The sequence below is a fragment of the Crocodylus siamensis genome, chromosome 13, assembly GCF_052110815.1.
Source record: "Crocodylus siamensis isolate JL-2025a chromosome 13, ASM5211081v1, whole genome shotgun sequence".
NCBI classification, from domain to species: Eukaryota; Metazoa; Chordata; order Crocodylia; family Crocodylidae; genus Crocodylus; species Crocodylus siamensis.
The window spans coordinates 7,408,595-7,436,384 of record NC_143407.1 but is presented as its reverse complement, the minus strand read 5'-3'; the positions used below and the strand labels follow the sequence as shown (position 1 = coordinate 7,436,384).

Sequence of the window (27,790 nt, the reverse complement as noted above, 5' to 3'; positions counted from 1 at the left end):
TCCTCCTTTCCCCAGACAGAGGGAAGGCATCTCCCAAGATTTTCTACATCAGCTTTATTTAAAAACACAAGTAACTTCCATCGTGTCGAACAACTCAACTAATGGTGAAGATGTATGATCCAGACTACATTGAATACAATGCATTAAATAGAACACAAACAAAAGTGTCAACTGAAAGAATAAAAGTATTTACAGGAACGAGCACGCGTGCGGGCCCTGCCTTGACAGACAGGGCTTCTCTCTCACCCAGAGGAGGAAGCGAAGAAAAGTGACGATGGAACAGAAGTCTGCTTTTTGCTTAAAACACAAGGGGACATGAAGAAGCACTGGGGAAAGTCTTTCACGCCACAGTCTCTCATGTAATGTCTCTGAAAGTCACTTCCGTCTTGTGCACAAGCACCAGAGCTGACAGAAATCTCACTGAAGTCCTTCAGCAGGGTGGAGGGTCATCGCTTTCCAGCTTCCTTCGGGTGAAGCTTCCTGCGTGGTGATCCTCTTAGAACTAAAATCAGTCCTTCAGAGTGGCCTTATATTTTTTTTAAAACGTATTTTTGGTTCAAACCTTCCCTCTAAGGAGCTAAGACATCACAGTGGATTATCAAAGAGTGCGTGTGTTTTCTTCCAAAAACAAAATATTTACAGTACAATTAAAACACCTTTTTTTTTTTTTCTTCCTGCCGGCAGCAAAAACCTGAACACATCCACAGCTCCACAAATCCAGGTAGGAAGGGACTAGAATATGTTGAAAGTTATAGTAAAAAAAAAAAAAAAAAAAATCTGACGGTGAAAGCGAACACGGGTGGTAGGGTACACAATACACCCTAATCACAACCATTCACTCCTAGGGGCAGCGCAAGAGTCCATGTAGGACCTTCAGGCAATGGACAGTCAAGTGCAAAAGGTTAGTATTTCTACCACCTTCCCACCACCATGATCCTACATGGGGTATTTTCAAAATAATTAGTTCAGGCCTCTAGAGGTGGAGGGAGGGGGACAGAAGGGAGACATTTAAAGGTGGGGGCACAGTTCAGTAACTGTAGCAATACTGTGTTCCAAGATTTGCCCAACTTGGCACATGCTTGGCGTTGGTTCAATGCCAACAGAGTATTCGCAAATCAGACTAGCACATAGCCAGGTGGGATTCAAATAAAGCTGAAAGTTAGCGTTCTCCCCATCAGTCCTAGCCACTGAGGACTTTCCAAATGAGGAAAGATCAGCAGAATAGCGTATTGATTCCTGGAACCATGAGGCACTTAGACCAACTTTTAAGTTTATTTATTTACTGCAGACCATGAGAGGGGGTTGGGGGGGGGGAGTCCCCCCCACTGCTCACCCCAGGACCTTCTTCCCGTCAGCAAAAAGCACCACAAATGCCAAGCTTTGCTACAGTACAATCAGAAGGGAGAGGGGCAGTCTTGCTGTACTGTGCAGCTCTGCTTTTCACACAGATACTGTATTGTCCCTGATAAGTGAAGTAAGGCTGGATAGACTAACCCCACGCCCCTTGGCAGCATGTTTGGTCCAAAGTACTATAGTAATTATTGTTCTCCTCCCCAAAATTCTCATTAATTTGCCCTAAAACATCAAAACGGAAATGGTAAGCACAGAACTAAAACTCAAGAGTTGACGACTCCAGGCTTTGACTATCAAGTGTCCAAGACAACAGAAAGCAAAGGAAAGCTCTGAAAAAACACACCCAACGTTGAGTTTTGCACACTTGGCCGAGAAATAAGAAGCCGTTTATGTTTAAACCTCACAGCATCACTGAGTCACTGGAACAATTTGACACCACCAGGGTTTGTAGACAGGCCCCTGGAACTTTCTGACTTGAAAGAGTCAACAGCTTCATCCTCACAGTATTGAAGATGGCTTCCTACAGTAGTAATACAGTGGGTGCGCAGGATCTCGACTCTGACCAGCAGGGGAATTCAGAACAATTGAGTGAAGATACTGCCAACTGAAAAGAGACTTCTACCAGTTTAAGTGTGCTTTAAGACTTGTTGCAAAGCCTCAGCTAGAAAAGGGTCATCTTGGGTATCTGACAAAATAAAGGGGGGTTTTTTGTTTTGTTTTGTTTTGTTTTTTACATAGGAATCTGGTTCAGCTGTCAATCATTTCAGACAGTTCCAGCAGGAGGTCATCCTCATCCTTCCCTGGATCCAGATCAATTTCTGCTTCCAGCTTGCCTCCTGAGATTTCCCAAATGAGTTTCTCAAAATCATCTTCGACAGATAAAGATGTTCTCCCTGCTGTCGCAGAGCTGAGCCTGCGGGTCTTCACCGCTGCCTGCGATGACGTTGGGCTTGACATCTCTGACTGTGCTACAGAGGTTGCTTGACTTCCAGTACGTAATTCAGAGCTTGGGGAGAGGAAAAATGCATTAATATATCAAATATACACCCCACCACCCACCCACCACCTTCAACAGTGCAGTGTTAACACCATCCCCATGTCTTTGAGGATCCCTATTAAGTGGGAACTATTCTAGAAATTCAGTGCATAAGATCACAACATCAGTCTGGGGACCTCAGCCTGGCTAAGAGAATGAAACATATCCTCTTCCTAGATCTGCAGTCATCCCACTTCCAATGACAGTTTGCATTCACTTACTCAGCTGACTATAAAAGCACAAACGGTTAAAATTCTGCCTGTTAAAGAAGATACCAGCTACAAACTTGTTCAACCCTGCACATGCCCGGTTGAATATAGTACTCCTGAGAACAGGAAGTTGACAGTAGTTTATTAAAATCAGCCCTAACAGAAAGGAATGGCGTAAGTGCCTTGCACTCGGTTCTCCTTTACTCTCTTCATCTACCACTTGTCTCCCCTTCCTCGACTTTTTGCCGAAATGGGTATTCGGTCACGAGAATACAGTCCCCGCACTGTGGTGGAAGGGGAACTTTCCCAGCCTACGCTTGAGAAGCCAGCAGAAAAACATTTCCCTTAGCTTCACCCTTCCCTACTTCTACCCTCAACTCTTTCAGGGCCTCAAAGGAATGAGATAATAAGCCCCTTGGAAGATACTCCAACTCATATGTGTTAGCAAAGTTGCCTTGAAAACAACCAAAAAGAGACTTTTGGCACTTACTAGATATTTCCTAACAGCAACAGACTCAAATTCTCATCCTCCCAGACAGAAGACAAACACTGAAGTTTCCAAGCAATAATCACCTTACTTGCAAAAAAAGGAGCAAGTTATAGTCATTACCTGTCTTTGGGTTTTTCCTTCTCGGGTATAGTGACTAGATTACCTTCTGTTGGGGCTGAAGCAGCAGCCTGGAAAGAAGCAAGATGAAAGTTAAGGCGCACACATTTTTATTTCCAGTATACTCTTTGTTTCAACAAGTAGGCATTTAAGCAAGGATATTTAAAATAAAAAAGTGGTCACCCAACTAATCAAAGGCAGAGGAAAGTGCAGCAAAAGCATTTCATAGCACAGGGAAGAGACTCAAAGGGAAATAGAACGGCCTACAAAATGCCTCAATGGTCTCCCTGTCATCTCGGGGGCAAATTTCAATGCTTACATTTGGTTTTGCTGGAAGCTGTCCAGCAACTATGGCCAGTTTCCTTACCACAGCTGCTTTTTTAGCTTCAGGCTCCTTCAAGTCATTGCTGGTAGCGCTCAGTGGTTTCACAGCTGCGACAGCAGAGGGGTGACTCTCAACCGCCTTCCGTTTCAGGCCCTGCTTTGCAGGGGAGACTGTTTTCACAGATGACGGCTTCACGTTCACCTTAGGTTTGGCTGGATCGTACAAAACAGAAAGAGAAAGTGATAGCTTACCAGGATTGAAGAAGTCTCCCTGCTCCTTTAGCAAAATCACCACAGCACTCCCTAGCCTTCCCCCTCACCCCCTCAAACTTTTGTTGGGGGGGCGGGGGGGGGGGCATACAAATGCATTTAGTCAGTGTAGGCCTCACTGGAGTACTGATTTAAAGCAATCCTTGATAGGTGCATATACAGATCACGGAAAGGCTCTGCTAAAAGCATTAACCAAACCAGGCCTTAGCAGAGATGGGAATAGGCATTACCACATTATTCCTTATGTAGGGCTTAGATTAGAAGATGCCGGGAAAATTAGGCTCTGCAGACTTCACACAATGGTGACTGATAAAACCAGTATCAAACACCAAAATAAGGGTAGTATGTACAAGGATTAAGATGACTTGGTAAACATGTTTTACCATTTGGACACAAGGCATCGTGACAATGCACACATACCATCCAAACTGAGGGAGCAATACTTAGCAGCCTCCTTACTTTTCTATAGCGTCTCATATTTAGAAATGTTTTCATACACAGGCTTAGCCACCTTCAGGGTGGAACAAAAACTGTACGAGAGCACTAGATAACCTGGGATGAATCCGTAAACCAATCACAAGCGAAAGAAAGACTGAAGTGTACAGAAGTCCAAAGCAATGAAAACACGTTTCTGGGAAGTTATACTGTGCATCCAGAAGTCACAAATGGGAGGTCATTTTCTAGTTGATTTATTTTACTTTTCAGGAGTTTTTGAACTGTGGGGAAAGGCCTGGTTAGCAACACTGGTAAAATGCAAGCACGCAGAGTAGGAGCACATAAGTTTCCCTTTCCACTTGTGCCAGTGGCTGAGACAATTATTGGAAGTGTAGATTTATGTGCATTACCTGAGATTTCCTTTTGCTTCTGCCTGGTTTGGCCTAAGATGAGGCTGCTGCTTGTGTCAAATGAATTAACACACACACACACACATACTAGGCAGAACTTGGGGTGCTGACTTATGTCTGACTGTGAGGACACTTCAGAAAGGGCCTTATTCATTGTCCCTGACAGTACTGTCCAAACCAATGACTTGCTTGCTGAACAGACCAAGCAAGCCAGCCTCTCAGTCAAGACCTGGTTTGGGAGGGCCTGTAAAAGCAAAGCTCACCTTTAGCTTTTCGATCCAAAGGCTGAGCCACAGGTTTTGCAGGTGGTGCAGCATCACCTGTTCCTGGACCTTCTGTTGCTGCTTCTTGGGATCTCACGGATGTCTTTGCAAACCGACGAGTCATCACTGGCGTCACTGTAGTCTCAGGACTTCCAGCCGCTGGGCTTTTCTCATTGATCGCTTCTTCCTGAGGAGATGGCACAGCAGCTCCTTCCGGAGGCTTCTCCTGCTCCTGTTTCAATTGCCGCTTCTCCTTCATGATCTCTTCAAAACTCTTCACCTGAACTTTGGAATTCTTTGCACTACTGTCTGCAGGCTAAAGAAACACCAGAGGAACAAAATGAGGCAGAAACCCACAGAGATTTCATAGGGAAAACCTGCTCGGCAAATCTTCTGCAAAGAACTCTGCTCAGTATAATGCATTAATACGTCACAGGTCCTCAAGCTGTATTCTGTTCTCATATAAAGAGGCCTATAGATACCTTCACCTTTTCAATGACAGGGGAACCCACTGAGATTATAAATCCCCCATGGATATGCCCTTGAACAGAGCAGAGCAATGCTGCAATCTATTTCAATCCTGCTAGGATTTTAAAAGGCCACTTGGGCTGCCCATGAAGGCCTCCCCTGACATTGGACTGATTGACTCCAGTCAAAGTCCTAGCTTCTATTCAAATCTTTACCTAAACTCATTAAAATCCACCGAAAACTGAAAGAATAGTGACACAGAACACTGCCCAGCTCCACGTTAACCTAAGAGGTATAAATCTAGTGCCATAAGGGCCTCTTCTTTAATGTTGGGTATAAAGAGACAAAAACTTAAAGAAGTTTGAACTTTTTAAGGTTTCCTGAGATGCTATCAAAAGTGACAGGATCCTGCTACAACATTTATGAAACAGGAAAAGGTACAGATGTCCCCACTGTGCTTGTCATACATGCCCAGTACCTCCAAAGTGTCAGAAGGGCAGGTTACCCAAAGCACCTTTTGACACAAAATGTGTCCTACAATCTCCAAGGACTCACCTGGGCAGCCTCAACAGCTGGGCCAGTTCTGGAAGAAGGCTTGCTCAATTCTACCACCTTCTTTTCCTCCCGTCCAGGTACTTTAAAACAAAAAATCCCAACCCCACATTGTTAGCAATAAGAACACAAATGACTGTGACAACACATAACCCGAGTAGCCTCTACCCAACTGGTTTCTAGTTTTATGGGTCAACTTCAACAGTTAAGATGACTTAAGAGAGCTTGATCACCTCTTGAGTTCTGAAATCTTTTGTTCCACTTTACATTCCACAAACAAAACACAGCTTGGTCTGCTGTGGACACCAGAAACATTTACTGTCAGCTGGACCAGCATGAGGAACGGGCCATGCAGACCCATTTTAATTCTTTTATTTACAGGAAGAATGTTTTTGCACATTACATGGGATGGAGAGTACATGAATGAGTGCTGTGGTAGAGCCCAGCTTATTAGGTGTGCAGTGAATGTAGCAGGGGATGCAGAGGGATAAAGGATGATTTTGTAGCTGAAGTTGAATGAGACCCTGGAAAATCATATGCCCTGTCTGCCCAAATCACTTCAACCAAATACCTTCACAGCTGGCCATTAATCACGTACCCCCTTATTTTGGGGGTGTTTTGCATGAGACATTCAGGGACTGATTTAGAGAAGTGCCTATTTCTCCCACCTGCAACCAACAGCCATAAAAACTGTGTTTTAAATGTATGAAAAACAACAAAAATACTGGGTATTCTTAAATAAGGCCCCTGGTGTCAGGATGGACACCCAAAATTAGTAAGCCATTTTGGGCTTAACCTAGCTGTGCTTCCCCTGCCTGTAAAATGCAAATAATACCCCATGTTGCCAAACGGTTATCAAGATATAAACACTAATGCTGGCCAGGTGCTCCAATACTAGGGTGACAGCACTGTAGAAACGCCTGCGAAGAAATGACTGTTGCATGTAGTAGTTTAGTGGAGTCATGGGCCACACACTGAATGCCAAGGACAACATAACAGCATCAGTTGGCTGTCTACTCATCAAGTGAGGCAAGAGTTTTGCAGAAAATATGGTACATGGGTCTTGAAATGAGATGCTATCATCCCTGCACATACTGGGGCTAAGTGAGTACCTAGACAACCTTCCCAACTTCCGAGTCTGCAACCCTCATGCTCTTCTAATGTAGCATGCATGTTAAGAGTAAACTGGATGATTTTGAATCACTTGAATATACCAAAAATGACAGGAAGCTGCTGCAGCCCAGTAAAAACCAAAGCATTCTGATTACCTGTCAACTTTGTGATGCGCAACACTCTCTTTCCTAACGCAGCAGGCTCAGGTTGGGCTGGTGTACTTAGAACACTCTCTCCACTCTGCTGTATCCTCAGGGCTTTCTCCTGCTTGATTTCTTCCAGTGTTTTGATGCGCACTTCCCCAATTGGCTTGGCTTTGTTTGTTGCCTCCTCCTGCTGCCCTTTGCTGGGCACAGCAGGAGTCAAGAAGCCCTGTTTCTTGGGCTCACTCTCAGCCCTGGGTTTGGTAGGGCTGCCTTCGGTTTTTGGTTTCTCCTCCTCAGATGGCTTGTTTTTCTTCTCAGCCAGGACCTCGGAGAAGGTTTTGATTCTAACTGCTGGGGAGGGTCTCACTACTGGGCTGGGATCTTTTGCTCTACAGAGCCCTTCGGTCTTGGGTTTCCCTTGAAGCTCTCCCCGTCTCTGGCTGGCTTTCTCAAGACGGATTTCCTCCAGTGTTTTCACATGGATCTCTCCTGTTGGTTTAGCAGCTCCCTCTATCATCAAGAGAGGATAAACCCAATTAAACTGAGACAATAATTCATAGTTTCATAGTCAGTAGGGTCGGAAGGGACCTGAGCAGATCATCAAGTCCGACCCCCTGCCGTGGCAGGAAAGAGTACTAGGGTCAAACGACCCCAGCAAGGTGATTGTTCAGCCTTGTCTCAAAGCCCCCCAGGGTAGGAGCCAGCACCACTTTGCTTGGAAGTTGGTTCCAGATCCTAGCCGCCCTGACCGTGAAGTAGCGCCTCCTGATGTCTAATCTGAATTTACCCTCTGCCACCTTGTGACCGTTATTTCTAGTCACTCCTGGTAGTGCACGGGGGAAGAGGGACTCTCCCAATGCCTGCTGGTCCCCTTGGACTAGTTTGTAACAGGCCACTAGATCCCCCCGCTCAGCCTTCTCTTGCGGAGGCTGAACAGATTCAGGTCCCTCGGCCTTTCCTCGTAGGGCCTGCCCTGCTGCCCCCGATCATGCGAGTGGCCTCCTCTGGACCCTCTCCATGTTGTCCACATCCCTCCTGAAGTGCGGCGCCCAGAACTGGACGCACTACTCCAGCTGCAGCCTGACCAGTGCCATATAGGAGGGGGAGGATCACCTCCCTGGACCTGCTCGAGATGCATCTGTGGATGCAGGACAAGGTGCGGTTGGCCTTCCTGACCGCATCCCCATGCTGCCGGCCCGTGTTCATCTTGGCATCAGTAATGACTCCAAGACCCTTTTCTGCCTCTGCACTGACGAGAAGGGAGTTCCCCAGCCTGTAGGTATGCTGCTGGTTCTTCCTCCCCAGGTGCATCACCTTGCACTTGTCAGTGTTGCATCTCATCCTCTTGTCATGCGCCCACCCCTGTAACCTGTCTAGGTCTGACTGAAGCCTATTCCTTTCTTCTAGCGTGACTTGTGTGTGCAAATTTAACTAACACTTCAGGTCTCTGCAAAATTTCTCAATGTGCTGAAGAGAAAAGAAACCATGCTACAACATACATGCGAGTGCCACCAGCAAATTTGGCTTAGCATGCCTATCAAACAGGATAGTGCACTTGAATCATTTTCCTTTAGACCACCTCATTACGGCAATAAGGGTTACACAGTTAAGTATCTGTACCTTTCTCTTCATTACATCCCCAAAGCCTGTCCCTTCACTTGCATTTCTTGGTCAACTGTTGGCAACCAGATTCTACTCCATTTGTGCCCAAGCAAATTTCTGATGCACCTGATTATGAAGCACAACTGGGGCACAAGCTGGCTGCCAAGAGAGATAATCTTGTATTTGCAAATACAGGAGGCCCAACGCTTAAGAGAAAGGGAACAGGGTGTGCCAAGAGATGTCAGGGCTGTAATCCCAATTCACCTGTTGAACTTCTCACTTGTACAACTGACAGAGAGGTCCACTTAGAAGGGGAAGAGAAAAAAGGGAGTGCAAACTTTAAAAAACATTACCTGTCTCTGTACTGGTCTGCTCAGCTGGCAATCCCAGCCTCTCCTTAAGAGATTTAGGGACTTGAACTGAAAGAAAACAAAAAGTCATCAAATGGGGCTACATAAAAGTCTCTGACTTTGCATTTACATGGCTCTAGAAGCAGATTGGCTCTCACATCTGGGGAACTCAACATTGTCCTGAAGCTTCACTGAACAAAGTATGGGCATGGACAGACATACTGGTTATAGGACTTTCTACAAAGCTTTTAGAACACTATAAAAAATTGAGTGGATGGATGACAATGGTGTTACAGTGCAACAAAATTGCCCCAAACTATACCCAAGTTGATGCTGGGTAAAACAGGGACAAACTCTGAAGTGCTTCACAGTGATGCTTCAGCTGGGAAGTAGGTATACACCTGCAACTTATCTTGAGGGCAACAAATTAAAAGCATTTTAAAAACATGGTATTTGAAGTGTTTTGTATGTATTATGCACGTCTATCCATATCCCAAAAAGGAACTACAAAATTGAAGTGCGATTCAACCCCAAAGATTTGTTGAGCGAAAGTACCTCTCTTAGGTGCTTTGTCAGGGTTCTCCAGACAGTTAATTTTTTTCCCCAACCTTTCAGCAAGGCTACGCTTCAGTGAAGGCCCGCTTTCATCAGCTTATGGAATAAAAGAAAGAAAAACAGCTAACAATGAACTAAACATTTTAAGAGCACTTTACATTTTGAAAGGCTATCTGGCACTCTAGCTGGCACTTCTGTGTTTGAAGTCCCAAGTATAATTTTTCTGTATTTGTTTTCCAACTGCTAATAACATTTGCTATTTCCACTCCTAAGCTATAGTTCCTGCATAAATCTGCACTCATATGATTCAGCACTTCTCAGAGCCTGAAGAGTGTTTTGAAAATCAAGCAGCAGAAGGTAAGCATAAAAGAAGTGGATATGTGGGGGAAAAAAATCTGTTTTGACTCTGCAGTTTCAGCATAATAGAATTTTTATGTTGGCACTTTTCAACCCGATGCATTTCATAAGCTATTTTACAACAGCACCCTGAAAAGCAGACACTTTTAGGGGGTTGGCAACCAAAAAACATACTGCACAAATATGGGTGGAAATGCTATATGTTCAGTGCACTGAAGCTCAGATAAACATATAAAAAAGCCTGATCTCACAATTACTGAAATCAAGGAATCAAACCACCAAGTTAATTAGGAAAGATTAAGTAAGCCGGTAGGTAGACTGTACTCTGCTCCAAACAGAGCATACACACAGCACTGCTCAAATCCCCTTTTTTTAATTTAGAAAAGCTTAACTCAAGAGCACTCTCCTCATATCTCTTTCTAGAACTTCTGTCAGAGCTTCCCCTGTCTTAGCCCCTTGTTACCAATTTTCCAGATAAGTTAACCCATTTCCATCTGGGTTGGAGGTAAACCACTTGTCAACACGAGACAGTAGGAATTACTCTCCAACCTCATACAGGGCGGTACAAACTTACAGATGGAAAGTCAGGTAACAGAACATGTTCAAACAAAATCTCAATACTTGTCAAAATCCCCAAAAAAGATATGTAATGAATAAAGTAGAGTATGCTACAGACTCAGAGTACCACAGTCACAAGATACAGCTGAACCATATTAGCGAAACTGTGCGAAGCCTTAGAGCAATGATGGTAGAAGGCTGATGCAGTTTGTGACGGAAGGCCATTAGCAGAACTGTGTGAAAGAAGCTTGCACAATGCCTGATTCTAGCTAGCGGTATTTCTCCAAGTTCTCACCAAAACAGGGTTTCCGTTTTCCCAGTCTCTCTGGAAGGCTCAATCGAATCACTGGCTCCTCCCCTGGAACAGTGGAAGACGTTCCTTTAAATTCAGAAAATGCTATAACTACACACATATAAGCACTAGATCATCTTGCCAGTACACATGTCATAAGCACCCACTCAAAATCATGATAATTTTCTCCCTCAGTCAGAAATCTAAAATGCTAGAATGCTGCATTTCAAAACATACTTTATTTTGATATGTGCAATTTATAAAATTACTAGTAAATGTACTATAACACACTTATCAAATAGACTAGTCATCTGAGACCTCACTTCTGCTTTCTGCTATTATGATTGTTAAGTGGGGAGAAGGCTTCAAATTCGCATATGTGTTGCATGCTGTGCAGGTTAGGAAGGTTCTCCTGAAGTGATATAGACACCAGCACGCAACTCCAGTACAAAGGATGGATTAACAACATTTCATTTTACTCTTGCAAGAAAATCCCCTTCATTAAGCCCATTACCACGTCCTACCTTTAATCCTCTAGGCATTTTCTTTACCACGTTGACTACCCTATAGCAGTGCTTCTCTAGGTTTCTGTTTCTATAAAGGTTTTGCACAGCTTGGAACATTCTCATTTCTCTCTCTCTCTCGCCATTCCCCTCCCCTCCCCACATTTCATGCTGCCCTTTTCTGTAGCACTTTCCTCTCATCAACTCTCCATCCCTTCAGTTCTCCCCTGTCTGCACCTTTTCATTTCTTTCTGCAAATGTATTTAACTTACTGTGCAAATACAGGTCCTGATGCTACAGATACCTGAACACAAACACAGTCCCACGGACTCCTACAGGACCCACAAGTGAGTCACCCTAAATGCACAGTCATTTGTTTGGAGGATCATGGATTTGAACACATTTTGGCAACATCTGGAGCAGACTAATAAGCCCCGACCACAAGACTTGGCACTGGGCAAAGGCCAGAGAATCTGCTCTAGTGCTGTAGTCTCAGGAACCCTTGTTACCTTGCTTTGTAGATAAGGTCACGGTCCTGACCACCGTGCGTACGTTTTCTTTTTCAGGACCTGGAATGGGCTGAGGTTGAGGTGGATGATCAGAGACTCCAGAGGGGCCGTCTGTCCAGAGTAAACCAAGTATTAACGTTAAGAGGAAATGTTAAGCAACTCCACTATCACGAGTCAAAAACAAACCAGGTTTACCTTGTCCCTGCAAACTACACACCAACCAACCAGGGGATATAAATAAAACATGGTATTTTTCTGGCATTTCCACTTGAAATTCACAGCAAGCACTACACGGTTTGGTGAAATATAAGTTGGATATACAAGCAGCGTTCCTTCTAAGCTGTGTAGCATGTGTGGCTGTGCAGGTGCTCTCATGCCGCGCTGCCAGGAGCGCCTGCGCATGCTGCACAGCTTAGGGGGAACGTTGTATGCAAGGTGCTGAACGTGCAAGGGAAGGTGTGTGGAAACGCATGCAATGGGAAAGGCTCAGGCACAGGGCACCAAAAAAGAAAAGCAAGCACAAAGGATTGCACAAAATAGCCTTCTTAGCCATTGCTCAGTCAGCTCCCAGGACACCACCAGAGGAAAACAAACAAATGCACAGGAAAGTGTTAAAAGCATATGAAAGCATAGAGTTAAACTCTTCTGATTTTGACCTATACAACAGTCCAGATCAGAGAGCAAGGATAGAGCTGGTACCATTTGGGCTCTATTTTTAATACTCAGAGACTATTTTAAGCCCCCTTTCAAATAACAATACTTTTCTGAAAGCAAATACAGATTATCCCAGGCAAAATCTTAAAGCCAGCTTTGTTGCCATGCTAGAAAGAATTCAGTCTTTGCTGAGGCAAGAATGACATTTCATTAGAGATGTAGAAGGGGGAAAGAAGTGAATTGCAACTCACCACTTGGTTTCTTTGATTTTTCTTTCATTTTCTTCAGCTTGATTTCTTCAAGTGTTTTTATTCCAAAATTCAAATTGGCATCTGAAAATGTAGATTGTAAATGAAGTTAACATTTGAAAGCAGCTGGGGCATGTCGATGAACACAAGTCTTTCAGTGACTGATTTTGGGATCTCAGTGAATGTCAGTGCAAGAGACACAGAGAAAAGTATTAAGCTGAGAGCCAGAGAGTTTGCCAATTTTATGGGTTGCCTGCTCCCTCTCTTTTTTGGGTACATACAAGCTGAATTTCTCTCTGTGCTCTTAGCTTTGCATACTGTTAGATTCCCTTTTTAATGCAGGGAGGAAAATCCAGAAAATTAACTCTGCCTAGGTCACCCAGTCACTTTTCTGAACCAGTGAATGCACAACAAGGTGATGAGGAGGTAAGGTCATCGGAATAATTAACTTAACTGTACACTTCCATTTCCACCTCTCACCCTAGTGCAGTCCCATGATACACTGCTTCATGAGCTTTTATAGCACACTCCTAAAGCTGCCAGAAGAGATCACTTGCAATAGTTATAAAAATGCCTCTCTTCCTTTAAAAAAATAAAAATAAATAAAATAATGTTCTTCGGTGATATCTAGCCAACAAATCAGAACTCTAGCACTACATAAAAACAATTAAGCTGAGAGGGAAAGACATGGGGTATGATTTTCTACTCCTTTTCCCTCTAGTGTAAACCAGAAGTAATTCCTAAGTTGTCAAAGGAGTTACTCTACAGCAGGGGTTCTCAAAAGTTTTTATGCTGCAGCCCAGCAAACCGCGGCCCAGAAGTGGCTGCAGCCTGGCCCAGTAGTAACAGCCAACTGCAGCTGGACTTTCCGGCTGGCAGACAGGTAAGGCTACCTCCACCCGATGGGCAGGGGGGTGGGCCAAACCCTGCGCTGCCGTGGGCCCTGCAAAAGAAGCCGGGATCTCTCCACATGGCTCGGGGGGGGCGGGGCCAGGGTTTGCCGGTCTGGCAGCCTCTCTGCCCGGCTCTGGGGGCGGCCGTGGGCTTGTCGGTCCACGGCCACTTTTGGTCTGGCAGTCAGCTGTGCTACAGACCGGCAGCTGACCCGCCGCGGCCTGGCACTAGGCCACAGCTCAAGGATTAAGAACCCCTGTTTCAGAGTATCTTAGGTCTTCTGGTCTGATGGCTTACGGGCAAGTCACATGCTCCTGTCACAGCTCGCATCCACTGAAATCCTGATAACTTTCACCTGAGCACTGATTACCGATACATACAGCTTAAGTCACTGTCATTTTCTTTTTCAATATCTTTGGGACTGCACAAGATTGACAACAGTGCTTGAAATAAGACTGTGAAAAGCAACAGCTGATCAACCTTTTGGTGCAGCACCGCAGGTGTGACCTTACTAAGCAGATAAAGCAACAGCTACAATGAAAGCTTGTGTCAGGCGGCAAAAAAGTCAGTCAGTCATTAATTATGTTCATATAACATCTAGCTCAATGGTGCTCACCCTGATTGTGACCTTCAGAAACTCCTGCAACATGAGGTATTGTAATACCTTGTTTTGTATTACCACTGGATTTCCGAGTGGAAACAACCCGTAATCCATCATGGGTTTCTGTAGCTGGTTGCTGGATTGGTGTTTTAGCTTCATCTCCTTCTTCAGAAAGCTGATCTAAGGTGGGGGTGGGGGGGAAACAGAAAAAGTAGATTACACAGTGAACATAAGGAACCGAATGAAGCTGTAATAGCTCATTAGTGCAGGGACTGTGTAGAGAGCCCAGCACAATAGGGTAATGGTCCCTAGCTGGGATCCCTAAGCGATACTGCAAAACAAATAGAATATCAAATCTTGTGCCTTCAAACACCAGCTCACGCAGCACCTTCCATGTAGAGGATACCAAAGCAGGCATAACTTCCATTACAATGAAACAGAGGTACTGAGTAGGCAGGACCAGTATTTTCAAGACTGGCCATGCTTTTTTGGGTGCTTAATTTGAAAAGTCAAAGGCCTTATTTCAGAAAGGCTGATCACCTAACAATTCATCTGACAGCAAAAAGTGGCTATTAAAAAAAATGCCTTCTTCAATGCATTACTCAGCTTACACCCTGGCAATTAAAAGACAAAAGATGATCTAGGTCTCTTGACTTGGTCACTAGACACTCTATCTTCTGGACTGCCTGTGGGATAGCAGGCTGTCGAGGAGGGAATTTCCTCCATGTTTTTCACATCTGTCAATTCACTAGGTGTAAGAAGAGAATAACTAATATTATTTCTGGTATTACACCTAGAGGCTACAACTTGTGGGGAGTCGAAGAACCACCAGTTGTCTGACCAGGCAGACTGCTGCATGTCTAATAACCAGTTCTTGTACACCCTAGTGAATTAGGTGTTGATCTATACCATGTGTTTTGGAGAGTTAAGACAGGCTCACCATCATCATCTTCATCATCATCTGCAGCATTGATTACAACCGGGGGATGCGTGGGACTGGGGACATTTTCTGAGTTTTCCACTTTCATCACCCCCCGCAGCTGTGGGGAGGGGTTGGACTGGACAGACAGTTTATTCTGCTGCAGCGAGATCTGGTTTGCCTTCACCTCCTCTTCTGCAGATTCAGTTGTGCTTGGCAGCACAGCTAGAAGAAAAGTAGAAGTACCTGTAAGATGCCTTTTTTAAAGCTAAGACTTCATTTAATACTAAGGCATGCACATAACTTGAAGACGCATTAAATTCTCATTGGCTGTTACAAGACAGATTTAAATTTAGCATAGGTTTGCTAAATGAATGAGGAGCGCGGCTTTATAGTCCTTCCTGACTGTGGTTTTATAGTCCTGCCTGCTGCTGACACTCTGAACACTAGCTTCACACAAAGCTCTTGTATAACCCAGTAAGAAAGATGAAGCAAGAGGCCAGCAGCCTGAAACACTAACAGAAGAATTGATAAGAGAGAGGAGAGACAGCTACAAGAGTGGGTAAACTTGCCAGTCACACACAGTTGTGCCTTCTCCCATACCCACAATCACCTATGGTCCAGTGCTGTGAATGAGGATTCCACTTGATGTTCCAATAATGCTGACATTTTTAATCTCAAACACTGACCCACGTGAAGGACAATATAACAAATCAAAACTTAGTGTCTCAGGGCACCTGTACACACCATGGGGTTTAATTCTCATTAAATTAAATAGGTTTATAAAATTTAAACTTGTTTATTTTGCATCAGTGTTTATATGCACTAGGTTTTCAAATGAATTAAGCTTTGGAGCATCACATCAGTATTTGCACGCACTAGGTTTTTGAACGAATTAAGCCCAGTCCCCGGCTGGCGCCACAAGAGAGTGGTCCAGCACTGCCCCCCTGGCCTGGTGCACCCCGTCCTGTGTCCTGCCACGCAGCTGTGAAAGCAGGGAGCTAGCAAGCCGCACAAGAAAAAAAAAAAAGCAGAAGCAATTTGAAAGCAAAAGCAATTCAAAGGGGTGAACTACAAAAAAGTTGCGGCACCATCTGGTGGGCAAAGAGGCTTATTACACACCTTTGAGTGCATGCAACAAATCCATGGATGCCACACTTTAATTTGCAGCGAGGCAAACTAAACTATGTCCAAGGAGTTTTATGTAATGCACCACAAAGACTTTTAAAGTGTCCGTAAAACCTACTTGTGCAAACTGTCACGCTGCTGCAGCACAAGAAAGGGCAAAAAACGAGGCATGTACAAAGGCCCTCAGAGTCAACATTTGCTTGAACTGCAGCAAGATAATAATTTGGTGTCACATTCTCAGAGCTCATTTTTAAACATGGCAAGTTTTAGACCTTTACGAGAAAGGATATTTTTGGCCTTTCAGAGCCTTAAGAGCACCACAGATGTTTATGTATATTGTTAACAGTGGAGCTACCTCCCCTGCCCCCACCCTCTGCCAATAGTAGAAGTGCTTCAAAATATTTTTGAAAGTAAAAATCTGGAAGTTGGCTCTAATAGACATCAAGTCTTTGAGTTACTTTAAACCAGGGAAGATTTCTTAGAGGAGGAAAAAAACACCAACTGGCTCACTTTTGCTTGGAGGTAGGAAGAGTCCATCAACAAAGCGTCCTTTGGTGTGATGGAAAGCACAATTCAACTTCTGACAGCCCCCTGGCTGGTTCTCCCAATAACAAGGAATTTCACTGCGTTTCTTCTACAAAGACAGAGGGGGGGTGGAAAAAAGCAGTCACCTTGGAATAAAGTTCTCTTAAAAAGAGCTGCAAAACCATCTACTTGACAATATTCAAGAAATGGCATAGAACCATCACTGTGCAACACTGTCACAGTACAGTGCAAATCAAATACATCGCTAAGAAAATCTCTCAATACACTGCCTAGATATATATACAATATATGCATCAACTGTGGATTAATAATTTCTTTGTAGCCTTCTACCATCCCACAGATGAAATGCCTTCTTCCTTTCTCCATGCTCTTGGCTAATATATAGTTTCTGACAAAAGAAGGCATTTCCAGAAAAGTCAGAGATGAAAGAGACCCATAAAGTTGCATCTCATCTATTCAAGGGGCCAGCGTAGATTTATTCCCTAGTACTGTGCCCAAAGCAATTTTAAGTAACTAACCAGTGGGGCTGCTGCTATTTCTGTTGAGATTATTCCAACGTTGAATAGATCTCCCAGCAAGGAGGGTTTTTTTCTAACAGCCAGTTTTCCTTAATTTCAGCTCATTAGTCTTACCAGGCAAAGGCAGGGGAAACTGACTTGCAAAAGTGAACTCAGTCTATTTACAGCAACAAGGAAAGATTCAATTGCTCCAATACTGAACAAGTCAGGAGCTGCCAGAGTGACCCGCTTGCTGCTGACACTAGTCGGACCCTCCTGAATTACCGTAATCATTCCTCCACTCCTCAACACTGGTATGTCACAGACCCTCTTGCTGAACAAGACTACCACAGCACAATTAACCTCGGGAATACAGGTTAAACTCTAAAAGGTTTCTTGAGCCTCACATGGTGAAAGCACTGCCTGAAGATGCATTTGCAAAGCCCGCACTTACATCAATCTCCATGTGTCTAAACCTGCAGATGTTTCTGAAGCAGCGCCCTTCTTGCCAGAGCGTGCAGACGGTCTCGTTCCCCAATGCAGCTTCACAGTGACGGAAGGGACAGCTGTCCCCCTGCAACCAATGGAGGAAAGGAAAATGAGATGCTCTCATCTGAACACACTCATGTACAAAAGGGACAGCTGTTACAGTGGGGCTGAAAGGAATGGCGTTAGTTACTAAAGCAGTCGCAGTGTGGGGGAGGAGTGGAAATCATGGAAAGTCAGGAGTGAAGAAGAAAAGGAGCACAGAACACAAAATGAAGTCTCAGGGAGTAGGCAGAAATAATGAACTCTGAAAACATTTGCAGCTTTCCAACATTATTTTAAACCATCGGCTCAAAGTCCAACAATTAGAAACAGGTAAGATGCTACAAGTTCTTTTCTTCCATCTATAACATGAGAAATCAAGAACTGTTCTAGAAAAAAAAACCCACCAAGGCTATTTTAACCCTACACCACACCCCTCTTCCCCACAGTCTCTCTCAGCCATTTTCCTATAGCCTTTCATTGGGCTTGTAATTAATAGACAACCATTTCTTATGCTTTTTTCAAGCGTTAGCATTTATTTTAAGTTGAGAAATATTTGTTACAACAAGAATTTAATATTTAGACGCCATAAGAATTCAACAGCCTGGGTAAGTAAACTCAGACAAAACTAAGTTATACCTACGAAAGTTATCTGGAACAAAGAGTTGAAGATGGATACGCTGAGTTAAAATGCTGTACTGGTAAACCAGAAAGATGCCTTATTTAGCACTCAGCAAGAGATGACAAGGCTAGCTGGTTTCTCCTGTTAAACTCTCGTATTTTCTTGCTGCCACAGAAGAGGGCACAAGATATTCCTGCACCCACCAAAGTCCCAGTCGCTGCCACTTTCTAGATCTTATTAGCCTACTTATGGAACAATACAATGAACAGATCCCATCTGATAGAGGAATTAATCAGCCAGTTTACTGGGCAGCAACAATGAGAAACAGTTAGATCCACACAGGTAAACCATGGTCTAGAAGAGGAGGAACCAACTTCATTGGCAGGCAGGCCACAAATTAATGCCCGTACTCTCCCTAATCGCCACTCTAATCTGCTTCCCCAGCTCAGTTTGTTGCTCTTTCTGCTCCCTGCCCATGCCACTACTGGCAGACATGCTGCAGATTGTCCCCCCTGGTCTAGACCATTAAAGGAGCTAGGAACCCGAGTTTCAGTCCATCACTATTGAGACGCTCCACAGTTTGGGACACATCGGTTCAATTTCAAACCTCTGTTTACTCATGGTTAATACCCACATTAGAGGGTATTTGTAAGGAGTAGCATCTGATGAACTGAGATGCATTTATTTGTATAATCACTTGAAAAAGAAACATAAAAGGCAAAAATTAATCACGCTTCTAAAAAAAAAAGATCTTGCATCACTATTCTCTTTTGATGTATTCCTTGCTGCAACAGATGGCCAAACACAACAAGAGAAGACACGGACACAGAAGAGGAAAACAGCTCTGACGAATCAGGACAGATCTGCTTTCAAATCTGGCCACAAGACATTAAATCGCCAGAAAAAGATCTGCTCATCTGTTTTTAAATGCACTTGTGAACACGCACCTTGGTGCAGGTGGAATAGAAATAGAAGTAGCAGTCATCTCCTTGGTTAGACATGCTGGACAGATCCTCAGGGACAAGCCTAGTGATCCTCAGAAGAGTTAGGGCTGATTGTTCCACACAGCCTTCTTCCTCTCGTGTAGAGAGCTGGCTTCACCCTTTCTTGGACTGAAACAATCTTCTACAGGCTTGATTAGAGAAATCCTCTTTAAAAAGTAACCTTGGAGAAAGTGATTGTAGACAGTTAAGATAACCAATGGATTATATTCCTATTCCATTACCATTTAGGTAATAGGACCGTGTTAACTGAGATGCCTTGAAACTGACCAGTTGCAACCCCCTACCACCCCAATGTAGAATCCTCTTAAATAGCATGAACCCTTTTTGCCATGCTTTTATTTTTTCTTCTCCTCTCCTCTCCCCAGTACAACAGCAGCAGGACTGGGACCTCACTCTTAAGGAATACATCGTGCCTGGGAATCATCGTTAAATCCTTAACTACTGGCATACAATGCAGCTTTGAGTTACAGAGTATCATGGTCCTCTCTTCCCCTCAACCACACGAGGTGACAAATCAATTTATTTACATACCTGGATAAGTCGGCAAGGTCGTCAATCTTCAAAGACTTCCAGTTAATTTCTCCTGTAGGCCGAACCAACACTCAATCCGTGAATTAATAATAAAGGGGTAGAAAAATTTTCCTCCTCACATTGCCAAGGAAACCTCTCATCCACAATTCAGAAATAGGCCGAACTTTTAAATATCTTACAACTACTGGAGGAAGCAAGTCCATTCGAATACTCTGTCAGACTGGAGACAGCCAGGGTTAGTTAGCTCTTCAAAAAAAACCCAGTTCATTTAAAGCGGAACTTTGAATCACAAGCGGCTGCAAAAATGAAGCTCCATCTTCCGCAGCCGGATAATTTATTTATTTTTTTTTAATTTAAAATTCATTAAGTTCCAATTTCTGGTCTTCAAAGATTTCTTCACCTATTAAGAAAAAACAAGAACCTTCCCCCATCTTTATTAGCTGTATAGCAAAAACAAACTTGTGTGTATAAACATACGTATATGTATATACATATACATATACGCAAACATGTTTATACACACACACCAATATATGCAAGTGGGGTAATAAAAATCATGCCTTTTTGGCTAGTTGTTGCTTAAAATGCATGAAATGTTTCAATTTGGGGAAACCGGCATAAATTGAGGGGTTAAAAATATTTCCGACAAATATATCTTCAGGCCAATGCTTTATAAACATGGGTGAGTTTGGGTCTGGCACACAAATATGCATACATATGTACATGCATACAGTATATACATAATTATACACACAAAGCGTGCACAGTATGTATACTATAATATCCATATTGTAGAGAATAACTTTTAGCCCTGATCAGACATACACAGTTGCAATCAATTCAGTGCAGAAAGATAGCAGATTTAGCATATAGCAAGCTGAAAGAGGCAGGGAAATGCTCACTTTGGAAGTGGCATGGCTGCATGAGACAGAGAATTTGGAATATTTTTCTTCTGATATTCGGAAGCCAATTTCTTTTTTTTTTTACATCAGAACAAACACTTCAGGCTTGTCGCCACATACTGTTCCCCTGGTGTATATATAAGCCACCATTATCCACTGCTGTGAGATTGGCAAAAAAACCTCGACAGGATGGCTTTGGTCCCATTCTTAGCAGCCAATGACTTTGACACCATAAGGAGCCTGGGATCGATTCCATTTAGCCACAAGCAGTTTCAATTCACTGGGAATTGAATGTTCCAATTAAAAAAAAAAAAAAATCAAACAAAGAAAAAACCCCCCCAAAACCAAAACCCGGAATGTCATAAAACCTGCAACCAGACCAGGAAGCGCTCGCTCGACTGAAAGTGATTCTGATTTCCATGTCATTAAATATGTTGCACATTTCTACACTAATTCTCTTCTGACTCTCTTGGACAAAACTGAATGAAATATCACTTACAAATTAATAATAAAAGGTTGGAACCTTTTACTCACACAAACACTAGTGAATTTTCCAGGAATATTTTTTTTGGCAGGGAATTTTCCCAAATCTAAAATAAAAAAAGGAAAAGTTGGGTTCTTATATTAGTTAGCAGTTTCAAATTTCTTGACAAGGGGAATTAGAAAGTAAAATAAGATACAAGCTCCCTCCCCGCTCCTTTTATATAAATACAATTATTTCACTTGTGATCTTGCTGACTTGATAACTGGATTCTGTCCCCCAGATAACGTCCATCTACCTACACCTAAAAATACCAGTGCTCTGTCACGTGCAATTCTAGGGAAGCCTTTAACGAATATGTTTTACCTATATCCACACTGATTCTATGAAATTTCAAAGCGCAATCACTTCAATTTATTGTGTCACACAACAAACCAATACCTATTTCTTGGCAAGTACAGGACATTTGAGCGTCCCTAAAAAAGAATAAAGCAGAAGTATTCAAACAGAAGTAATCAGAAAAATCTGATGAATGACATTTCTCTTCTCTAGGGAAAAATAAATTTACATATTGAATACAAATTACTGTATTCACTGCAGTGGGAAAATGTACCCCATATAATTTGAGTTCATTTGAGCATACAGGCCGCTCAGCTAATCGTTATTTTTAAGTCTGCTTTCATCCAATTTGTGTATTGCCTTCCACATTACCACATATGCTTAACACTTGGAGCACACAGTTCAGTCTCATTTAAAATATACTAATCTACAGGTTAAAAAAGGACAAAACACTTGGGCCTCTCAGTTCTACAAGCAATTTCATGAACACCCAAACTAGTATTCTAAATTAAATTATGTTTTAAATCAGTCAAACTAGCAATTTAATCATAACAGAAAGATGTCACTTGACCTATATCCTTGAAGGAAGCGAAAAATTCATAAGTCTGGTGCACTTAGCATGTTTGTTTCGGAAACCGATAAGCATTCCAAAGTCAATACAAAATTTCTTGGATTCTACTGGCGCTCACGTACAGATTGGGTCGTGCTTCCCGTGGTCATGTCATTTAGCACAGCATCACACTTACACAAAAGGGGCCATAACTAGAAGCCTATGAAAACAGAACTAGTCACACAAACCCCCACACCTGACCCTTGCAAAAGGAAGACAAATACAATGGTGAAAATCTGTCCAGTCTAACAGCCCCATCTTTTTGATACTGAAAGTCTATGCTACACCTACATCTAGCTTTCCAGCCTGCCGGCCAGCACTAATCCTATCCTGAGTTTATAGGAGGGAAGCTCAGAGGGAAAATGACATTTTTCAGCTCAGCAAGTTTCCAAAGGGAGCATTATTCAACTGCTACTACCAGCACCATATTTTTAATTAGATTCCGACTTCATTGCTTTCCAAGCATGAAGCCTGACTCCACTTTACGTTCTCTTTATAACTGGCCTACTTGTGTGTGCTTGCTTATCTTTTTAACGTTCATTTCATAAATGCTTACGTTATAGTCTCTACGTGCGTTTATTTGGCCTATGTTAAATGAGTCTGTATTTAAGACTCAGAAGCCAGGAATTTCTAAAATCTAATCTTATCTTTTACATCAAGTCACATCTGTCGCTTTTTGTATCTGTAAAATGGGTACACTGCAGGTTTGCCTAGGACTGCATCTATAAAGCACTCTGAACACTGAAAGCACCATAAAATGTACAAAAAATAGTTCCTCGCAGCACACGTTCAGGACTTCATACGGTTCACAGAGCACGTCTGGCTTAAAACATCTCATCCTCACTGCTCTGAGTGACCTCGTCCTCTGTGTCAAAGCCCAAGGCCAGAGTAGAATAGTCATAATTGATACTTTTTAAGTTGATTTTGAGGAACATCAGCTGTTCAATATTGTCAAAGCCTGAACTAGCCCTATGTTCCGAGACCAGGTGGCGCGTTGAGCTGAAGAGCCATTCCGAATGCAGACTACAGGGTGGGCAGCCGAGATACTGAATGGCTACTTGGGTTAACGCAGGCCACCGTCTCAGCTTCCCCCGCCAGTAAGTCAAGGGGTCATCTTTTACTGAGATCCTCGAGGGCTTCTCGTGGAAGTACTCCTCTACTATGGTTGCAGCAGACGGGCACAACAGACCTTTGCCAGTTAAAGCAATGATCCTTGAAGATGAGCCATTCAAGGGACCTGAACCTGCAGGATCTTTCTTAAAATGACGGGCAAAAGGATCAGTTCGTGTAAAGGCTGGCTGGCCCGATGCTTTTCTAGTCTCCATGGGGCAACTCTCCATTGACAGGCACATATGCTCGGACACTGCTTCAATTAGGATTTGCTTATAGCTGGCTAAGTCACTGCCTCGGGGAAGGAATTCTTCTAAACTGTCTTTAAAGAAGGGATCTAACAAAGTGGCCAAGATATAGTGCTCAGACCTGAGCACAGCACACAGCCGGGAATCAGTTTCTATCCTCAGAGACAAGTCATCCACCAGCCCAAGAGCCAGGGTGGCCCCTTTGATTTGAAAATCTTTCCGCATGTTCTGCAAAGTAAGGAGCAGGCGGCGGACTAATGGTAGTGCCTGACTAAGCCCTGCAGTGCACGCACTCATCTCCCGAGTGGCTTCCACAAAGGGCTCCAGGATGTCACACACGTGTGCCATCAGAGACCACTGGAGGGAAGTGAGGATGACCCCACCTGCTCTCCCCCCCAGGCGATGTTGGACTGAATAGTCGTGCACTGCTTTCCGCTGCTCTAGAAGTCGCTTCAGCATATAAAAAGTAGAGATCCACCAAGTGGCTACCTCCTGCTTCAAGCTGTGCTGCAGAAGATAGCTCACGTGCTGGAACTTCTGCAAAACCTGACGGGTTTTAGTGGAACGATTAAAGTGAAGGCAAATCTCTCGTGCAGCTGCCAGCATGCTCTCAGTACTTTTGTGCTCACAGAGAAAGTCCTGAATGATTACATTTAAACAGTGCATGAAACAGGGCACGTGGGTAAAGCCTCCATCTTTCACTGCACGTACCACATTGGCAGTGCTATCAGAAACTACAAAGCCAGGGGTGAGGGAACTGGGGGAGAGCCACACACCAATCTGGTAATTCAGTTCTTGCAAGATACTGGCTGCTGTATAATCTTTGGCAAAGCCAGTTACACAAAGGGCTGCCTGCTTCCTAAAATTGGGAGCTCTGCTGGCGTTGTCAGAAGATGACACTTCATAAGATACCCAATGGGCCATCACTGTCAGGTAGTCCAAGGCTGGTTCACAGGTCCACATGTCAATGGACAAGTGTACTTTGTGTAATTCTGCTTTCTCCAGAGCCAGGGAAACCTTCTCTCTCACAACACTGTGTAACCGTGGCACAGCCTTTGTAGAGAAGTAAGTTCTTGATGGCAGCTGATAGTCGGGGGCCACAATCTGCATGAACCTCTGAAAAGCAGGGGTGGAAAAAAAGGAGTAAGGCTGCATATCCTCAATAATCAATTCCGTGATAGCCCTGTTGATCTGCTGTGCAACTGGATTTTCACGGTATCTGATCTTCCTCACAGTAGTAGGTATTTGAGAGTCTTGGTTAGTCCCAAAGCTGGGACTTAAGGCTTTTCTTTTACTAAGCACTGACTTGGGAGAAAAAGCTGGGGCAGGGACGCCCAAACTTCGAGGTGTTAAACTGTAACCGGCCGACAATTTATCTCTGGAAGAGAAATAGCGTGATAAGTCATTCCTACGGGCCAAAAACATGTCCACCTCAGCTGGACTGGGAGGAAAATCCTCTGCTGCCTCCTCCCCGACACCATTACAAAGAGTACCATTAGATTTGTTGGCCATGGCCCAGTGCACAGGGTGCATGGCCTGCAAGTGTCGCTGGAGTGTGGAGGTGCCAAGGTGAGTCCCCGGTCTGCCACGACTGACACTCTTTTTACAGACGGTACAGACAGCCCGCCAAGTGTACTGAGGGTCAATGTAGAAGAAGTTCCACACGGCAGATGTCTTAGTCCTGGTTCCTGGCACTAGGACACGTTTGACAGTATTGCTTTCAATGAGAAAAGGCTCTCGATCTTCCCCAGAAATGACTATTGCTGGTGCTGTGCTGGCTGCAGTGGTTGTACCGGTGGGAATAACATCTTTGGCAAATTTTCTGGCCAGCTGTCGCTTTCTTGGGTGGAACTCATTCACCTGCACAGCTCTCTTTCTTCTTTTTTTGTGGAAAAACTGACCCGCTGCCTCTTCCACCCCTTCGCCATCAAAATTAATGCTTGGAACATATTCCGAGCTCCCACTGCTGCTCAGACTGCTGCCTCTGCTATCAGGGGAGACGGGCGAGACAGGCATGTTAAAGGCATATTCATCCTCCCCTACATTGCTTCCCCCCACAGCATTTATTTTGGTGGCCACCGTCCAGTGCACAGAGTGCTTGGCTTGGAGATGTCGCTGAAGTGTCGACGTGCCGAGGTGGGTGCCCGGCTTGCCACGGCTGACGCTCTTTTTGCAGATGCTGCAGATGGCGCGCCACGTGTACTGGGGATCGATGTGGAAGAAGTTCCACACAATGGAAGTCTTTGCTCTCGCCCCGGGCAACAGAACGTGCTTCACAGTATTGCTCTCCATGAAGAAGCGCTCTCCATTTTGCTCAGGGGCAGCAGCAGGTCGCAGATCTTTCACAAATTTTTTAGACAATCCCAGTTTTTTATGGTGTGGCTTTCCCTTAGTTCCCCTGTTTCCCTTCCCTTTAGCACGCTGCTCTGTCTTTTCCTCCTCTCCTTCTACCATCGCTTTATCCTCATCCTCAGTGTCAGAACGAGCACTTGGACTAAATTCCAGACTCCTGGCACTCCTATAGCTACTGCATCTATTAGGAGGGGAGACTGGCACAGAGAGGGAACATGCACTCATTCTCCGTTTCCAAAATTAAATGGCAGAACCTGGTAGTAATTTTACCAAGGAGGTAACAAGAATTAATCTTCTTCAATTAAGCTATCTTTTCCTGAGTTTCTAAAGGAGTCAATTTCCTTTTCAAGCAATTCCTTGAAGGGCTTCTAGTTTTAAAGGGGGAGGGACGGCACAGAACAATTTCTTTTTTTATTATTATTTTTTTTGCAGGGCAACCTTTTCCTGAAATTCTGGGAAACTCAGCATCAAACGTACCACCGTCTTCACAGCCTCACCCGTCTCGCGTGCACCTGACCTACTCCATAACGGTGGTTTGGAGATTAACTACCCCCAGGAAACATTATTTTTATAAGCCAACCGCGCAGCATTATATTCACACCGATACGGGGCACGGCTCAATCTCCAGGTGCAAGGCGCGCTCCTGCGTCCCGAAGCATGAGGTCTGGGGATAGTCTCCGGAGGCCTCATGCTGGCGGGGAGGGAACGCGGGGAAACTACTGGTGTGCGGTCATCCTGAATTTAAGCACAGGTCACGGCCTGACCGAGTCCCGGGACCAAGTCAACCAGACCAGAAAGGATTCGGGCGCCCTGACAAAACCGCCTGCAGCCAAAGTTGTGGCTGGGATGATGTAGCTGGCATCAGGGGTTGGACTAGATGCGACCCCCCCGCCGGGGTCCCTGCCACCTGAATTTCCTCTGATTTCACGGGGGGGGGGGGGTTCCAGTCAAGAAATCAGGCCGCCCCCAGCCCGGCCCAGCGCGTCCGGCCGCGGGGGAGAGGCGAGCCCGCTCCAGGAGCGGGATCGCGCAGCCCTCTGTAGGCCGCGGCCAGCCCTGGGGGCGCTGAGGCGGCGGGGGAGGGTAGGCCCGGCCTCGCTGAGGGGCCCTCGCCCGCCCCGTGTCTATTAAGGGCTCTAGTTACCGGCGAGCAGGGACTTTACCGAACCCCGAGTGCCGCCGCCGCCGCCGCTGGGCCTCCCCGCGCCGCCGGCTCCCTCGGCCGCCACCGTTGCCAGCCTCAAAGATGGCGCCCAGCAGGCGGCGCGCATCCCGGCCCGACACAAAGGTGGCGCTATTGTGACTTCATCCGGCGTCACAGAGCACATCCGGGGGGGAGGGGCGGCTCCCTCTGAGAGACGGGATTGGAGCTCCCGTCGTGCAGTGCGGGACCTCAGGGGGCTGCTGGGAAGTGTAGTCCGTTCAGGGAGCTGGGCCCGGCGTAGCGTTGCATTCTGGGAGTTGTAGGCGGAAAGACTTCAAGGGCCAGTGTGAGCGCGCCTGCTAGGGGTGGGATGGAGTGTGGGCACGGGTAGGGTAATGATGGCATTTTAAATACAGGAGGAATGATTTGTGGTTTGTAAAATCATTTGGAGAAATTAGTCTGCATTATATGTAATCACCTTGTAGGTAAAAAAGATGTAAATACGTCGTTGTGACCATGC

The 27,790-nt window shown here is 44.7% G+C and overlaps 1 protein-coding gene across 15 annotated transcripts; it reads right to left on the bottom strand.

Moving 5' to 3' along the window:
* Window positions 1-39: 39 nt before the first annotated feature.
* Window positions 40-27,396, bottom strand: ZC3H11A (zinc finger CCCH-type containing 11A). Of its 15 annotated transcripts, none has more exons than XM_090025056.1 (19): window positions 27,271-27,363; window positions 21,521-21,576; window positions 20,085-20,136; window positions 19,497-19,713; window positions 17,854-17,973; window positions 16,867-16,990; window positions 15,250-15,453; window positions 14,325-14,489; window positions 12,818-12,898; window positions 11,913-12,023; window positions 10,904-10,987; window positions 9,694-9,789; window positions 9,142-9,207; window positions 7,196-7,696; window positions 5,931-6,010; window positions 4,908-5,223; window positions 3,525-3,742; window positions 3,209-3,276; window positions 40-2,359 (listed from the first exon to the last, which is right to left on the bottom strand). In XM_090025056.1, exons 4-19 carry the CDS (start codon window positions 19,548-19,550, stop codon window positions 2,101-2,103), a joined length of 2,547 nt encoding a protein of 848 aa, XP_089881182.1. In that variant the 5' UTR covers window positions 19,551-19,713; window positions 20,085-20,136; window positions 21,521-21,576; window positions 27,271-27,363; the 3' UTR covers window positions 40-2,100. The 15 variants fall into 15 exon arrangements, 12 of the variants coding, with proteins under 12 accessions (XP_089881182.1, XP_089881178.1, XP_089881177.1 ...); XM_090025052.1 differs by having other exon boundaries at window positions 20,085-20,304; window positions 27,271-27,354; XM_090025051.1 differs by having other exon boundaries at window positions 20,085-21,576; window positions 27,271-27,371.
* Between the last annotated feature and the right edge of the window lie 394 nt (window positions 27,397-27,790).